Here is an 18,195-nt window from a genome sequence, read left to right as displayed (position 1 = left end):
CCGCCCATAACTGATCTGGTCCCGCCCACCACCAATGCCCCCGCCCATGCCAAACGGGGTCCCGCCCATAAACTCCATGAATGCGCCCACAAACGTTGCGTGGCGCCGTGGAACCTTCCAGCCCGCCCCGCCCACGGGATCATTGCCCCGAGGCCCCGCCCACGCCGATCATTGCCCCGCGGCGTGGGAGGGAAACGTTCTGGAAGCGGCAGCCGTGGCCGGGCAGTTGCGCTCCGCCCCGTGCGGCGCCGCTCCCCTGTTGCCGTTGCCGCGGGCTCCCCCTCGCGGGCGCGGCAGGCGGCCCCGGCAGGCGGCCCCGGGCGCTCTCGAGCCGGCGGGCGCCGCTCATTGGCGGCGGGCCGCGCGCCGGGATGGTGTCAGCGCGCGGCGCCACGGCGCAGGGAGGCCCCGCCATGCGCCGGGCGGCCCGGCCATGTCGCGCCTGCCGCAGCGGGGCCTTATCCTGGCGGCCCGGGCCTGGCGCGGCGCCGCAGGTCAGACACCCCTCCTCCCCCACACCCCGCACGGCCCGCGGCTCCGGTAGCGACACCCGGCTGTCGCCGCTTACAGCCCCGCTTGCGCTTCTCGGGTCGCGGGAAAGCAGCTCTGGCCGGCGGCGCAGTGGCAGCCCCGGTCAGGGCTGAATCCTAGGGAAGAACAGGCAGCAACTTGAATAATAAAGCAACGGTAGAAAGCTCCTCGCTGCCTTCAAGGTGTTGCTTTATTTAATGCCCGCTGTGTTCGTCTGGCTGCGAGCTGTCCCGTTTGTCTGCTGTGTATGTGGAGAAACACCAATTTAAACTAGGCTGCACAAAAACCTGCAGTTACATTTCACCGCCCGGGTCTCCAGTCAAGCATCACACAGGGAACGCTTCGTGTTATGACTATTGGTTGTCACGCGTAAATGATCTTCAATTAGAGGCTAATGATACTGGCTCCCACAGCACATCCACGGTCTGAGTGTTTTGCTGTAAGCCTCGGAGTCTCAGCTACCTGAAAGGCAGAACTTTTCTTGTGTTATCCTTGCTTATGCTGGTGAAGGGCTAAAAGTATTTGTTCTAAGAATGGCAGCACAAATTGGTTTTCTAGTAGGCAAAAAGAGCAACCATTTTCCAAAACATCAAATAGAATTTACCTTCTGGCTACCCTCTCATTCCTACAGGTCTGGATAATTTGTTTTCAGGCACAAGCGCTTCTTCAGCTGCAAAAGGCTGTGATTAAGAATTCTAAAGTTTCTGACAATTAATTTTTAATTTTAGATTTTGTCTTATCGTTCCCCTTCCCAGATCACAAATGCATACTTGTAGTTGTTTTTAAAACTCACCTGCTTTGGCTGTGTGTGGTTTGGAAGTGGGATTCATAATTGCTCAGTTTGGCCAATGCTGCTGCCATGGAAGGTCAATACACAAACAGGGACTCTCGGGTATCCCCCAGACAGGAGAAGAAAATCACATTACTGTGTAAACCTGTATTATTTGATGGCTTGTTTGCAGCATTATTAGTAAAATACAGAAGTGGAAAAGCCTTGAAAACTGTATAATTGTTCCAGATGAGTGAAAATTTTTGAAGACATAGTTGAGAAGAGACTATATAGAGATGTCATGCTTGGAGCCCTGTGGTGTTTGAGGGAAGTAAGGGAGGGATAGTGCTGAGTGCCTCAGGAACACCATTTGTATGAATTGGGATGTGCAAACCAACAGAGCTTCCTGGGTTTTGTTGCTGGGTTGTCAGGTTAATCGTATATTTGTTTATTTCTATCTGTTCCATGAGTATTTGATTGTCAGTTGAGTTGTATGCACATTGTTTCATAAACTTGTGATGCACAGCAAATGGAGAAGTTAAGGAGGTATATTTATGTTGTATAAGTGAAGGAATGCTCCTGAGAGTCTGATGACTAGCCCACAGTTCTGCAGTTTCCTAACTGGAAAGTTTTAGTTTGTTTTTTTACCTTGACATGGTGCATTTCTTTTCCTCTAGTTTGCAAGTCATGTGCTCTCCGAAGATTTTCCATCCAGCCTGCCCAGCAGAAAAAGATTCCAAACCGGTATTTGGGGCAGCCCAGCCCCTTCACACACCCACATCTGCTCAAACCAGGTGAGGCTTGGGCCCTGCATGAGCCAGTCATTGATATTTTCTTGTCTCTGTTTTTCTGAGTATATAGATTTGCTGGGTCATTGAGTTGTCTGTGGCTTCAGGTGTTTATGACTGCCTTCATTAGCCAGTAATTATATTTAGTAGCTAATTTCCTTGTCTGAGATGGTACTGGTTCCAAAAATAGGCTTCACATGTGATGGCTTTGATAGTTTCTTTCTTTTTTCTCATGATGTACTCAGGGTTGTTTCCTTGGGTGCTGCAGACTTTTTGTGGCTGTGGCATTTTGTGGACTCATTGTCCTGCAAATAAATATGGGTTTTATTAAGAGGGAGTTTTTTGTGCAAGCTGAAGTGTCAGAATGGTTCATATCCCATGTCTTGTGAGTCACAAAACAAAAGTGCAGTTCACCAAAGGTGAATGGGGAGGGACATGGATAAATGGAAAGCACTTGTCTAAAGAATGTGCCCTGTTTACAGGAGTATTCAATATGAGGAGAAGGACAAAAAGAAGCTTGTGACTATGAAGTTAGACAGTAGAGATAGAAGCTGGGGCTGTACATTTTTTTGAGATGCATGAAAATGAACATGTAGGCATAAGATCACCACACTTAATCTAAAAAAAAACAACAAACAAAAAATTGCAGCATGAATATATTCAGGAATATGTCTAGGAAAACATTCTGTGTTCTTCCATAGGTGGCTATAAAAAGAGAACAGATGAATATTGTGTGTGTGTGTGTATAAATATATATATGTATTTATTTATTTATATATATATATATATAGACCCTTGTATTTAATTGTAGAATAATTCAGGTGAGAAGGAACCTCACACAGTTAACAGGTTTTTAAATTATGCTCAAGGCTGGGCTAACTTCAGCATTAGATCAGGTTGCTTAGGGCACTCATTGACAGCTCACAGTAAGCAAGGCTGACTCCTTAAAGTGCAGCCAAAGCACTGGGAGTGAATTCTAGCTATCCAAAGTATTTTTTCATTTAATAAAGTAGAGGTGGTTTCCTTAAAATTATATGACATTGTTTTATTGCAATTATTGTTTTAAAAAGCAAATGCCTTTGATGCAAAGAGAATTTCCAGGCCTCACAGCTGGAAGGCAGCTGGGATCCCCATGTTTCACCCCATTGCAGCTTCTGAAATTCACTGGACTGTGGCAGTTTAACAGCTGACTGGAATGCAGTGGAACATAGGAAATTTGCAGTATAACATTGTGGAATTGTGAGGCCAGATTGCATTAAAACAGTTTCTGTGTTCTCTGTCGTTTCTACATTCACAGAGTAAAACAAGTGTGGTCGGTTTGGGTTTGTTTGGTTCTTTTTAAAGACTATTACATGTAATAGGTATTGAGCATATAATCGAAAAAGTGTAAAAATTAATGCAAATAGAACTTCCCCTCCTACTGCACTCATGCAAGAATCTACTTGCAGTACAAGTCAAATGTCAATTTTTGTTCTAAAATTGCCACTGTGTAATACATGAAAGAGGAAGAAAAGATTATGAAAGTGGAAAGTTAACAAACAGTATCAAAATTCAACCTACATTAAGATAGGGTACTAGCCAAAGATACTAATTGAGGCTCTTATATTAATTTAGATCATAAATAGGGAGTCTCACAATTTTAAAAATACATACTTCAGTTGTTGCTGGTTGTCCTTTGAACTTCAGTCCTGTTTTGGTGAGTATCTTGATTGCTGTACTTCATGTCTTTTGTGACTGGAGCAGTTGAAACAGTGCCTTCGTCTGAGAGATCATTTGCTTAGTTAGTGTTATTAGAAATACAGCATTTAACTTTGGAAAAATCTGAATTGTTAAATATTGACAAAAGCTACATATGCCCTGAAGAAGATCCCTTCCCTTAACAGGAGTCTGATGGCAGCCTGCAGTCGTCTGTGGTTTGTTTCTACCTGGAATCGTGACTGGTTAGACTCTGCAACCTCTGTGCTTCTGCTTGATCCCCCAGAATCTCTGACACCCAATCTGGCCCCTGTGGTTTAGAAATAGTCACTTTATGAGTTGACTTAGTGTGTACTTGAACAAACATTCTAGCTTTATCTGAGGAAATTAATGCTCAGCCTCAGGAGGCAAACTTCTGTTCAATGTCCGTGCTGTAAAACCCATCAGTTTTTAGCAGTCAAAGTTCAGTTTGCCTTGCCCCCTCCTCTTTTTTTTTTTACACATTCTCTGCAAACATGTGGATGTTTGTTTAAATCTACCAGGTTTTGGGATTTCTACCTTTGCACAGAAATATGTAACACAGCGTCCAGTTGGTTAAAACCAATGTCTGCCTTTGCATGATGGAGAAGCAGCCTGAATGAGGATGTGCTGTAGGAATGGAAGCTGAAGAGGAGCAAGGGAAAAGGCTTGTGAGGGGTTACAAAGAAGCCATGCACGTGTAAGGCATCAGGGAGTAGGCAGGAATCAGGCATGTGGCTAGTAAAATACCCTTAGTGCCTTGAATTTCTGCATCTGATTTGTTTTGTATTCACAGGAGAGGTAACCCCAGGATTGTCACAGGTGGAATATGCTCTTCGCCGACACAAACTGATGGTGTCAATCCAGAAGGAAGCCCAAGGCTGCGACGGTTTGGACCACACAGTGATTCTGCTGTCCAACCCCACGTACTACATGAGCAATGACATCCCCTATATTTTCCACCAGGACACTAATTTCCTGTACCTCTGTGGGTTTCAGGAGCCTGACAGCATCCTGGTGCTGCAGAGCATTCCTGGCAAAGCGCTGCCATCTCACAAATCCATACTTTTTGTGCCCCGGAGGGATCCAAATCGAGAGCTGTGGGATGGGCCCAGATCAGGCCCGGATGGGGCAATTGCTCTCACAGGAGTAGATGAAGCTTACACCATTGAGGAGTTCAGGCACTTGGTGGCCAAGCTGAAAGGTAACAAAAAATAGAGGGAATGAGATGAGGATGGTTTGCAAAGTCTGAATGGTTCAAGTTTGGGAAGGGGTCTGTGACATCACTTTGAAACTAAAATGAACTTGAGGAATGACAAGGGGTATGGCTGTGGCAAAGGCAGTTGGAAGTTCGTGTTAGCTCTTTGAGGGTCACCAATGGATATGTAGTTTTGAAAATTTCTGACTTTCTTGTGTATCCATGTGAATGCTAGTCTGCATATCTTTGAAATATTAAGGAACACGATAAGCAAGACCATGTTTCTGTTTTAGTCATATCTGTTTGCTGACAGAGTCAGGACCAGATGACATACAGGAAACTTGAACACTTTTTATTCATAGTAGACTTGGAAAATGATCCACACAGGGAGCTTGTTAGTCCACTCACATTTAGCTAGATGATTACTTGCCCATGAAATACAAACATTGCTGTCCTTTAGAAATATTCTTTTGCATCTCCCGTCACCACTTAGCCTCAATACCTATCGTCCAGGAAGAACTTAAATGCAGTATAAAATAAAGCTGAAGAAGGCTCATGACAATATAATAAGGGCAAGTGTGACTTTGGAGGGGTCACACAACTAGAGGGAGAGAAATTTTGAGTATTAAATACCATATTGGAATCAGTTATTTTGTTCAAAAAATGATGTCTTGAAAATAGGTAAGCCACAGGGCAAAGGATGATCAAAGAAAGCATGAAATGTGTGTGAGATACAGGCTGAACAAACCTACTCAGCTTGAAAAAGAAAACAAGGCAAGATATGAGATGTGTATAGTTGGGGAAAACACAGAGGATGACTATGATCATTAATTTCTGGTTTTCTTAATTTAAAAACAAATGGGAACACTGAATTCACATGGCATGGTTTGGCACCTCTCAAGTTATAGATCATTCATGGAAGTTTGGAATATCAAAATTAAAATGGAGTCAGAAGTTTGTAATTCTGTTGGGGAGAGGTCCATGAAAAGCAGTAAATCAGCTAAGGGCAATACTCTTTAATGAATGCCCAGTTTCTTAGATACTTTGTGTAAGCAACTGCTCATGGTTATTTTCACCAAAGAAGGAGGGTCATGGTGGACATCAACAGTGACTCACCATGGCTTTTATACTCCTTTGCATTTAAAATGTTCCATGAGGAGAACGTTGATTTTAACTGATGTTCTGAATAAATTTCCACTGTGAGTGTGTCTGTTCTCAGTAAGCTCATTTTCTTTGAATGGCTGAAATAAGCAGTTGTTTCCCCAAGTGTCTTGAGGTGTTGCTGGTAATGATCTTGATTCCATGCAAAAAGGTGAATTGCTTTCCATGGTCAGTGTGGACAGGTAGACGGATTCAGGACAGGGAGAAGGATTCCGAAAGTGCACTGTGATGTGATGGCTGCTTGGCTTACACAAGTGCAACTTTGACAGGTGAACTCTGAATGGATTTGAGCCAGATACATATAATCAAAGTGATGGTTGTAAGCCCCATTATTTGCCCAGAAGTGGGGAGTTGTCCAGTCTATACGCTATGAATTGGTAATCTTCCAAATTTAGAAGAGATTGCTGGTATTCCGTGACACTGAAAGTGTCTATATAGTCTGTCAGTGTAGATTCAGAGAAAATTCTTTTTCTCAAATACAGCAACAGATGTCATTTAGGAGGAGTGAGTTAGTTTCTTATGTGGAGAACATGTCTGCATTTATTTGAGTGTCAACTTTTGTTTTGCCTTCCAGGTGAGTCCAACGTGGTTTGGTATGACTTGAGAAAACCAGTGCATGCAGAGCTGCACTCTGACTACATGCAGCCCCTGGCTGAGGTAAAAGCTCGGAGCAAAAACCGCATCCAGGCCGTTCGACATCTCGTGCAGAACCTTCGGCTGATCAAATCCCCGGCAGAGATTGAGAGGATGAAGATAGCTGGCCGGGTGACAGCAGAGGTAATGGGGCTGTGTGTTCCTCTAACGAACCAGTGCATTCCCTTGGTGAGGTGACATGAGCTGGAAGGAGAGCTTTGGTCTAATCTGTTACTGAACTGCTGTGTCTCAGCCACTGGCTGGGCTTGGCTTCCTCCACAGGACAAGGGGAAACTGGAAGACTGCTTGGTCTACCAGATTCTCTCAATTAGCACAACTCTAGTGAAGAAAAGCCAGCAGCTGTTAGACTTTATTTAAAAGCAAAGGCTAATCTTTTCACTGCGTTCCCAGCTTCCTCTCTGCTTTCCAAAATATTTTTCTTTCCCATTCTATTATTTTTATTTTGAGGAAAACAGGATTTTTATGAAGATGTTTCCTATTAATGTGTCTGCATTCCCCCTTCACCCTCAAGTACCTTTTGAACTCATTGACCACTTTTAAACAAATCTGACAGATACCTCAAATGCAGTTAATGTTTCGTAAATGTTATTAAAATAAATAGCCAAGTAGAAAAGGCAAGTACAGGTTGTCCTTCTCTGAAGGAAAAGCTGCATAAGGCAATCCTGTTATACCTGAGGGAATCCACAGGTGAGACAACTTCTAAAATGCCAAACCATGGGATCAGCCTCAATCATCTAATTTATTTTCTTTTTTTACAAAAACTAGAGTCAGTCATCCCCTAAATACAGTTTCACAGGGAGGAATACATTTTAACTGGTTCTAGTCTTGACAGCATTTTCACCAAAGAAAATGGTGAAACCCTCTGGTTCTGGGCCAGCTGATTTTGTGCCCTCCTCAAGAGACAACAGGTGAAAAAAAAAACAGTTCAGGCTCCTTTGCTAACTGAAAGTCCCTTGTTTTTCATAGGCTTTCACAGAGACTATGTTTGCCAGTAAAACCCCTGTGGATGAAGCCTTTCTGTATGCAAAGGTGAGTAGTTTGTAGCTGGAAGTGAGATGGAAGGGCTGCATGTTGGTTATCCTTCCAGGAAACCAGAAATGTCAGGTCTCTTTATCACATTTCTCCCACTGTAGCACATTTATTCACCCAAACCTTGTGGTTACTTGGACATACAGAAGTGTCCATGTGAGGAATTCTTCAGCTTTACTTCCTGTACTCTTATTTAAGGAGTGTAGCATTTGTCTAAGTTTCCTTCTATTGATGTCTTTTTGTACTATATTGAAATGCAAAACCTGCTAAACAATTGGAAGTAAAGTTTTCACCTTATTTTATAATACAAGTCCATTGTACAAAATTTAAGTAGTTGTAACACCTGTTTGTAAAGCCTGCTTCTCTTGCCTCTAGCCCCTTACTACATCAGATTACCACAGCCATTTTGAAGCAGTTTAGGTGCCTCTCAGTTACAAAATAAGGACTAATTGGCCTGCACATTTGGTAAGGAACTTTGTAAGGAATTGCAGTGAGATGCCAGTTCAAGAAACATGAGCAGGATTTCACCCTCTGTTACTACATGGATGGGCCTGTGCTGACATGGCACTGGCAGTACTGAGTTGAAAACACTACTTTAATTAAAATGTATTTTACAGGTCAGTTTTCCAGTCCAGACCAGGATCATAAAACCTTTGCTCCATGTAGGCATCCTGGAGTGTTCTGTCCCATGTGATTTTGGTAACCATAGAAGAGATATGCTATTAACATGTTGAGGGTCTTTATGGATGTAAATTTATTAATTTCCATGCTTTCATCAGCTTCATGATTCAAGAAAGGTAAAGATCTTGAGGCTTATGGTGCTTTTTTCTTCTATCCTCTCAGACATCAAGGTAGTGTATGCTTTCAAACCTTCTTAGTTTAACAGTCATGAAAAATAGATACTGCTGTAAATATACTTTGCAATTTTAAAAGACAGAAGCAAACCGTGAATGTTGTCATGCTGACATATAGGATCTTTCAAAATTCACGAAGTTGTGTGCCAAGTAAGGGCATTATTTTATATAAGAACAAATCCCCACCTGGGTATATGCCAATGTAGTGAATGTTTGAGACAGTATTGAATGGCTTGTACCAGAAAAAGCTTCCTGGAGATCCAGTAAAGACTTGAAAAATGCTTGAAAAAGTGGATGGTTCTGTATTTTTTTTCTCCAGAGTCCTTGAAAAATATTAAAGACTGCTTTCATTTAGTCAACTCACTTTCCAGTTTCACTTTGTATTGTTCAAATTAGGAAAACAGTTGTAGGACAAGAATTATTGTGGTTCTAGGGCAGTTAATCACCTGAATCAGCACTAATGGTTTCCTCTTCTCTGTATTGTTCCTCCAGTTTGAATTCGAGTGCCGGGCTCGTGGTGCTGACATCTTGGCATACCCCCCTGTTGTTGCTGGTGGCAACAGATCGAACACTTTGCACTATGTGAAGAATAATCAGCTCATTAAGGTAACCCTTGTGCTGTCCAGTAACTTGAAATGCAGTGCTGTGGTACAAATCTAAGTTTCCTAGCTGCTCCTTGTTTTGACTGAACAGATCAAAGCACTTCAATACATATTTTTTAAGTGAGCGAGAGAAAGGAATCCTGCCTTGCTTAATTTTACCTTGGTCAATGACAGATTCAGCTTGTCTTTCTTGCCTGTCAGTTCTTGCTGCAGCATTTTCTGAACAGTGCAAGGACTTGCAAACAGGGTTGCTGATAATTTAGTGCACGTCTGCTCTCACAGCAGCTTGCAGTGCTGGGGGCCTCACAAAATAGGGGAGCCACTGTCACAGGTAGGACAAAGGCCCAGGGGATCTTCTGCTGTCACTTGCATTCCTTGGCCTTCCTTTGCAATATAAGGGCAAAGTGCATTCCTGCTCTGCTGAAGCTGAAAAGCATTTTGGTTCCATGTAGCCCAACAAAGCAGGGAAGGGGAACAAGTAGGGAACAGATCAGCATTAAATGTCAAGAGGTGGAAGAGGAACATGTTTTGTCTTATTTTGAAGATTCTTGTTGAATTGAACTCTCCAGCTTTCCTCACAATAGTTCTTTCGATTCAGAGAAGCATTTTCAGGGGCAGTATTCCCTCACTGCCGTGCTCACTATTTACTTTTCAGAGGAGCATATTTTTCCTCTGTCTTAATGCAGAAAGAAACTTTCCCCCTAGCATTGTCTTTTCTTGAAGCTGGGATGCTAGCAGACCTTGAAATGATCTGCCGAGACAAATGTACAAAAGATATGACAGACTGCTTTTGGCAGGAAGAAGCTTCCTTTGTTGTTCTGTCATCCAAGGTCAGGCTGCTGCTGTAACTCCAGTTGCTTCTGTTAAAGTTGTTCAGTTAGATGACTGTCTCTTGTTTTTTTCCAAAACTATTAGGTAGAATATTAAACCCATAAACTTGATACTTCCTTTGTGTGCTGCTTCTTACAGATCATGTTTCCAAATAGGCTAACAAAGTGTCTAATTTGGGAGGTATCTGAATGTTTCATTTAGGCTTTTACTTAGCGGGCTCTGCCTTAAAGAAAGAGGACAAGCGCAGTATAAGGCATTTACTGGACAATCAAACTGCAGGCTGAATTCCCTTAGTCAGTAAATTGTTACTTAGCTTGTTTAATTGCTTGGAAGATGGCAGGTGCTGTAATTTCAGATTTGCCTTAAAGAATTCAACTAGCTATTCTGAAAAATTTAAAAAGTACAATATAAAAGGATAGTTAATGGCCCGCCTATTCAGTGGGATAGTGAGGTCTGCTCCCTGCTGGTTTATCTGCTGTGTCTATGTCACTTAACTGTACACAATGATAGCACTGGAAGTAACACTAACAGTGAAATTTTGCTGCTTTAATCTTTTCCTTAACATGCTGCAGTTATGTCTGGTTGTTCCACATCATGTCTGCTGGCACAGTCATGGATCTGTGGAATGAATCTCTACCTGTGTAAATCTGTAGAGAATTTACTCCAAACTTTTAAAACATCTTACTGCTGTATTTGTTGTTAGACCCTTTAAGGCAGTGGTTTTGTTCCTGACCCTTTGTCTTTCTTCTGTGTGACTTTTTGGGAGATATGTAGTCATTGATCTGGAACAGCTTTGCTGAATTGAATTGGATATTCACATCTCCAAAAATTTTTCTTCATCACCAGATCAATCCAGAAAGACGTTAAAACAGTCAAGGAAGTCCTAGAAGAGAAAGGGAAGGTTGTACAAACTATTCACCAATGCATTTACAGCAGTGATACACTCTTAGATTTTGTGATACAAAGTGATTTTGCTGGGTCTTCGTATCCTATGACAAGGGTAAATTTGTAGCTGTTGGTGATCCTGTGGGGAGCTCAGAAATCCTATGCTTTGGTTGCAAATCCCCTGTGTCTCAGTCACTATAGCTGAGAACTTCTAGTGAAAGGAGTCATGGGCAGAACTTGCTGGAGTAAGTGATCCAGGTGTAAATAGCACTTGTCTCAGAGAGCAGAATAATTCAAGGCAAATGCCTTTTTCTTACTCCAAAATCTTCATCTTAAAAGTTCAGACAGTAAATAAGCATAACAGTCAGAGACTACCTTACAGAGCAACAATCCAACTGGAATAGCCTATTTATAAACAGTAGTACCTGGGGTATTACTCTGCAAAAGGAATTCACTTTTCTGCAGCTACATTGTGAAAACAGCAGCATAACCTCCTTTCCTGCAGTCAGACAAAAAAATCAACATTAATAGCCGGACTGACCCACAGAGCATTCTTTCCTGTTATTCTCCAGGATGGTGAACTGGTCTTGCTAGATGGTGGATGTGAATTTTCCTGCTATGTGAGTGACATCACACGTACCTGGCCTGTCAATGGAAGGTATGCTGCAGTGAGTTTTTTTGAAGAATTTTGATAAGTTCTTAAATGATTGATGGATTGAATGTGTGTTTAATCATAGTTTTACCATGTCCCATTCTGTGCTGCTTCAGAGTAATCAAATTATATAAAGTAATCATTCAGCTGTATTCCCCACTGCCTCATTAATTACTGCATGAATATATGTGATTATTGCTATTTTCAGCTATTACAGCATGCTTAATGTGCAGAGAGGGCTTTTGTACGTTCAGCTGTGGCTGACTCCAGTTGTGTGTAAGAGAACAGAAGTTTCAGTTGGTGTGTACATAGCTCTGCCAGTTGTGAATTTGCTGATGTAGCCTTTCATACAAGGAGACAGTTGCTCTGCTTTCTGGTTTTCCCCTGCTCCATCCTTGAACTGAATCTGTACCCAGAATAGGTTCTGGGGACAAAACCTCTTTTCTCTTGGAAACAGAGATTTTATTGTGTGATATTCCTTTACTCAATGGCCTTCAGGTTCACCAAACCCCAAGCAGAACTGTATCAAGCTGTCCTGGATATCCAGAAGTCCTGCTTGAGCCTCTGCTCTCCTGGCATGAGTCTGGAAAATATCTACAGCCTCATGCTGAGCCTTATTGGACAGAAACTGAAAGACTTGGGTGTCCTGGACAGCAGCATCACTGACAGCCATTTCTTCAAGGTACTTCAATTTTTTTACTCTAGTTTACCCGTTTACTCTAGTTTACTCCTATTAATCCTGATTGTTTTATCCTTGGGTAGTTTTAGGGCTCTAATTTGGGTTAGGAATGTGGTTTCAGGATGTCTCTTCTGTTTGCTGCTACATGGTGCTTTAGTTCATGTTGTGGGCTGGTCTTAGCACAAGAATGAATTTCTCTGAGACAGGGCTAAACTGCAAGATGTGATTCAACCATTTGGTGCACAATTTGGTCTGAAGTAATCCCCAGTCTTATATGCACATAGTGTGAATATTTGTTCCTTGGCTCTTGCTGTTTCACTCTGCAGATCCATTCCCATTGCTCTGCATTACTTGCCAGCACAGAAGCAGCTTTAGAGCACGGTCTCAAGGGAGCTATGGGCACTAACACAAGATTCTGGGTCCAGGCTTGACTGCAGGCAGTTATTCATATTTTTGTGGTCTGTTTAACATCACATAAATCTGCAGTGTCACCAAAAGGTGCATCCTATTCTCAGTCATTCCACCTGCTGCCCCTTCTGCACCATTTTGTGTCAGTACTGGGACTCACAGAGCTACCTGGTGAACAAGACTGGGAAACTGGTCTGCCTTAGAGCTGAACCTGCAGATAAACAGGATGGGTTTTCAGTTAGAGAAGTTTACCCGCTCACTCTCACTGCAGAGCTGCACGAGTGCTGATGCCAGTACTGCAAAGATGGCGGAACCAGGTGACGGCACTACGGCTTTTGGCAGCCGGACAGGTTCCTGCCGGATTTAGTTGTGCGCCGTGCCGGTGCCATGGCAGCCCGGGCGGACGGGGGTGTCGTGCCGGATCCTTCCGACAGGTGGAAGCACAGCCAGTGCTTCCCTGGGAGTGAGGAGAGTGGAGCAGGGAGGCGTTGTGGCTGATTCCTGCTTTAGAGGGAGGGAGATCAGGATGGTGGGAGGGGAGAGGCGGTGTCCGTGCCTTGTAGAGGTGGATTAAAATCATGCTGTATCTACTGAATGAAATCGGCACAGCATTTGCTCTGTTGTGCATAGGAGGCCACTTTCACAGCCTGGAGCAGCTGCACTTGCTGCAGCCAGTTGTGAAGGTCTGCTGATGGGAGTTGTGCAGGGCTTGGATATTTAAGGGGTGGGAAGGGTTAGGCAGCAAAGCCCAGCGATTTGAAGGTTGACACCATGCTGAGATGGTGATGGGTTTGGGCTGCTCTTGTCAGTGCAGGGGAAAGGCAATCTGCAATGTGCTCATAATAGATACCTGGTGGGCTTTAAGGGCCATCCAGTTCTAGTACATGGAAGGCAGGCCCTGGTGGCCTGGGCGTGGCAGTAAGACTGCTAGTTAATTACATAACTATTCTGTCTCTTTTCCCTTTTGTATTGGAACAAGTTGGGCTGTGTTTAACTGCCTCTGTGACACTTGTTCTGTCTTCTCTTAGGCTGTTCGAAAATACTGCCCTCATCATGTGGGCCATTACTTGGGCATGGATGTTCACGACACCCCAGATATATCCCGATCAATCCCGTTCCAGCCAGGCATGGTGATAACCATTGAACCAGGTAAAAAGCAGTCAGTGGTGGACACAAACATGCAACACGGAGGGTAACAGTATTGCCTTTCAATAATTAGCTGGTCCTGCAGACCAAAGCGTTCACATCCTTTCTGGTGAAGCTGGAAACTATAGCATTATTGAAAAGCCTTAAGTCATTCCCCTCCCAAAGTCATTACAGTATTAGAAAACCCTATTTCCTTCCCAAACATAGCCAAAGTAGCACATAGTGGGAGTAAACTCAGGAAGCAGAGTAGTGTAGAGCTCAGGCTGTGCAGCACAGGTGAACTGCAGTGCAGAAATCAGGGTCTTTTGCTGTGTTCGTGCCACTGAACTTCTGCCAGTCACTGGTAGTGTCTCAAGCATTGCAATTTGCAATTTACAGGGATTCACAACTTAGCTTTGCAAATTAGGCATCCTGTGAGGAATCTTTCTTTCTCCTTGTCACTAGATTTGGAGCTGTCAGCTGGAAACTTATATTTAATGCTTGTCTCTTCTCTCTCTCTATTCAGAACATTGTTAAAATCATCACTGTGAATGTAACACTGAGAGCAAGAAGTGTGAAAAGGCCAGGTGTAGCTATGGAAGTTTTTATTAATGTGCTGATATCTTTAGGCACAGAGGGACACTTTCCTTTCTTTGCCCACCAACAGTGAGTTGGTGAGAGGAAAGAGAGTAACTTGCCATATTAAAAATTCTCAGGATCAAACACGTTATGTTGCTGAAAGTCGAACCTCACTCTCCTGGTGGTGCAGAAAGGGAAAGGTGGTGTTCTGGAGAGTGTTGTGTGTTTTAATTCCCTTTCTTCTTTCAGGCATTTATATCCCTGAGGATGATGTGAGTGCTCCAGAGAAGTTCCGTGGCATTGGTGTGCGCATTGAGGATGATGTGGTGATAACAGAGGATGCACCTCTTGTCCTGTCTGCTGACTGTCCCAAGGACATCTACCACCTTGAGCAGATCTGTGGCCACAGCTCATGATGTCCCTTCTCTGCCCCTTTCATCCTCCTTGGGGGACACAGCCCCTCAGGGATGCAGATCCCTTAGCTGGCTGTAATTGCCACGTGATGGAAGGCATGGACAGTTGATGGCTGTTTCCAACCAAGATTGGGACTGGGCAGTGGAATGCAAAAGGCTTGGGTACTGAGGGATGAAAAAACAAAGTAACCTTCTCTGTGTGCAGTTTTCTTCTGATTTGTGCTGATGTGAGACTGTTGTATGATGTGAAAGTGGATTCATCCCTCTGCTGCTGTGTGGATCCATGTGTTCTGGGGCCCTTGGGGGGGTTGAATTTTGTCAGTGCCACCAGATGCATAGGTACAACAGCTGAGACCAATGACCCCTTTTTTCCCCCTTAGCAGCAGTTTCACAGCAGTCAGATTTTTAAAAGGAGGCTTTTATAAATGCTGGTTTTGGATGAAAAAGTGTCAGCTTGAATTTTGTAGAACCATGTAAGGAGAGAGTCTGGTAATCAGGGAGGTGGGTTTGGTGGAGAGGTGGTTGTATCTGAAGCCAGTGGAGAATTCTTTTAGTATTTTAAAGATAAGGATGTGTTTAGGCCTTGTTCAGACACATGCAAAATAGGCCTGCAGCAGGGAAAAACAGCTTGTCTTTCAGCTTTTTGGAGTGTTTGGTAATTTCAAAAAGTACAAATAGGGCTCAGAAGGGTAGACATACCTATTCTTGCTGTCTTCCACATTCCCTTCCTTTTGTCCCAAAGGTCCATTCCTTTTTCCTGCTCTGAGTCTCTCTCTACCCTAGGAAGCAGGGCCATGTTGATTATGCTGGACTGCGCTGGTGAGCTGTTGGTTGTCTCCCAGATGTGAGGTGTCCAGTTCTGGGGCAGTCACAGCACCTTTCTGGCCTCTGCTTGCTGTGTGCTGCAAGTGCCAGTGACTTCAGCAGTGGAGTTTTGAAGAGTCTGCCCTATGGCGAGTGTCAAGTCTTAACATGGCTTTTATATGGAATTAATTGGAATTAAAATAATTCTTCTTTTCTGCACTCTGAGGGCATGATGAGAGCTGATTTTTGGTTTTTTCCCAAAGTGGTCTGATAATATTTTTGAAGCAGCTGCAAATGTTACTGGGGCTGGATGAGGAGTAAAGAGAAGAGTTTTCTACCCTGACCATGAGCCTACCATCCAGGCCATAGTAAATACACCCACTAGAGGCAAGCATCTGGGTATTTACTGAAAATGCTTAGACAATCAGCTATTTAACATGTGTGAAAAATGCCTCTCATCACAGCATCTCCTGTTATTTACACTTGCTGTTGCATCACCTTACTTCCTTTCTTACAGTAGCTTTCAGTGCTCTTCATCTGTTACTCTAAATTTTCTTTCTCTTCTCTTCTCTACCTGGATTGTCTATTTCCACTATGTCACTGCTTCCTAATCCATTGTACTTTCTTATCAACATCACTGCCTTGTCCCCAGTTTGGCCTAATTCCCCATAGTGAATGTAGCCAGAAGCATGTGAGGAAGGTGGTCAGGGTTCTGGAGTTTGACCTCTGCCGCTGTGTAATCTCTAGCAAAATCTGCACTTTTTTCTCTTTTTTCCCCCTCCTCTTTTTGTTTTTTTTTGTTTCACTTAGTGAAGGCCAAGTGGGCAGTGTCTTGCATCTCATTGCATTCAATGTGAGCTGGGTGCATGCACTGGGGTTTGAATTTTGACACCTGAAAGGCAGCCAAGGCATGCCATATTTTTGTTTTCTAAACTTGACCAAAAAAATGCTTTTTCAGGGTTTAGTGTATCAAATTTCACCTATTTAAGGGAATCTGCTAATCTCTGATGGCAGCGCTTGTTAAAATACTCCTGTGTTTCAGTGACAGCTACAGCCTAAAATGTTAGAAGGGAGGCTTCCTAAGGATGAACACAGACCTGATGAGTATTTTTGATGATGTTCTGATCTCTGATACATTTGTACCAATTACACCTGTTAGAACCAAATCAACTGGGCCAAATCTTGGGGATTTTGGAACTGTGTAAGCAGCTTAAAATAACATTAATCTGAGAGATACATGTGTGAGCTGATCTGCACATCCACCCACACATCTAACAGAGTTAATAATGGTACTTAATGTAAATAGGCCTTTAAAATGCATATACAAATTATTTTTAAAATAAAACAATTTGTAGAAAATAATTTCTCAGGCCATCAATTTGCATGCTGTTGAATAGATACCTGCACCTCCAAAAACAGCATTATTTTTCAGGGAGATTTATTAATTGTGTGTGACCTGTCTTGGACTTGAAATAACATTGTCAAATGTAGGCACATGCTAATTCCTACTTCTCTCAGGAAAATCCTGGAACTTGTAAACACCAATAGGTCTTAGGAATGCTGCACATGAATGTTACTGTTAGTAAAGAAGTCTCTGTGACTGCTGAGTGGAAAGTAATGGATCTGCCATGGCTGCTGTGTCTGATTTAGGCCATGCACATTCTGTAATTCTTCCACTGTGTTCAGCCATTTTTTCAGCATAAACTGCTGTTTTGAATCTCTTGTTCCATGTAAAGGGTGCATTTCACAGAAGGTATTAAATCTGCATCCTATGAACCTCAGTTTTTGAAGGCTTTTTCTCACTTGTTGCAGAGATGAATAATCTGTGACCTACACACATGCTGCAGTGTCCATTGCAAACACCCAAATCCTTGAACACTTTATACAGCCTTCATCAAGAAACCCCAAAGAGCTGGGTTCTCTGGCTGCTGGCATGGCACATACCTGTGGTGCTCCTCCCCTGGCACTGATCCCATCCTGCCAGACTGTCTGCTCCTGCCACAGAAGAGATTCCCCACTGCAGCCACTTGGGTGCAGGAGCAGCTCTCAGTGGTGCCACAAGTCGACAGCTGCTTGATGAGGGCGTTAGTGGGATCACAGGGGGTGAAAGAGAAATTGAGGTATGCACAAGTTCATATGGGGAGAGATTTGATTTCATGTGGCACACGTCTTAAGGACATCAGAGTATGAGAAAATGAGAGCCAGCCATCCCTATGGAGAAGCTGCTTTACTTCCAGAGGAACCCTGAGAGGCTTTTGGCTTTTCCACTTCACCTTTGCCAGGGCACTGCTTTGCCTTGCAGAGAACTAATAAAGTCCTGTTGTTAAATACAGTCTGAGCAGAAGCACCAATTTGCAGATTTGCTTCTGTCATTGAAGTGGAAAGAAATTTGACATTTAACACGATTTGGCATTCTACCTCTATGTGGAAAAATACCGTATGTCTTTCCTAAAATTGCATTCATTATTTTGAGAGGGAAACTGGTGGAGGAAGTAGCAAACTGAGGTAGCCCAGTAAAGA

At 43.2% G+C, this 18,195-nt stretch overlaps 1 protein-coding gene across 1 annotated transcript; it reads left to right on the top strand.

Moving 5' to 3' along the window:
- Positions 1-314: 314 nt before the first annotated feature.
- XPNPEP3 (X-prolyl aminopeptidase 3) lies at positions 315-17,037 on the top strand. The gene is made up of 10 exons (XM_059472799.1): positions 315-494; positions 1,978-2,094; positions 4,598-5,005; positions 6,735-6,937; positions 7,781-7,843; positions 9,190-9,303; positions 11,588-11,673; positions 12,166-12,349; positions 13,783-13,903; positions 14,708-17,037. The coding sequence occupies exons 1-10, from the start codon at positions 434-436 to the stop codon at positions 14,872-14,874; spliced, it is 1,524 nt and encodes a 507-aa protein (XP_059328782.1). The 5' UTR covers positions 315-433; the 3' UTR covers positions 14,875-17,037.
- The last annotated feature ends 1,158 nt before the right edge of the window (positions 17,038-18,195 follow it).

This window comes from Ammospiza nelsoni, chromosome 5 (genome assembly GCF_027579445.1).
Source record: "Ammospiza nelsoni isolate bAmmNel1 chromosome 5, bAmmNel1.pri, whole genome shotgun sequence".
Classification (NCBI taxonomy): domain Eukaryota; kingdom Metazoa; phylum Chordata; class Aves; order Passeriformes; family Passerellidae; genus Ammospiza; species Ammospiza nelsoni.
Note: the sequence above shows the minus strand (reverse complement) of the source record. Positions and strands in the feature narration are given on the sequence as shown.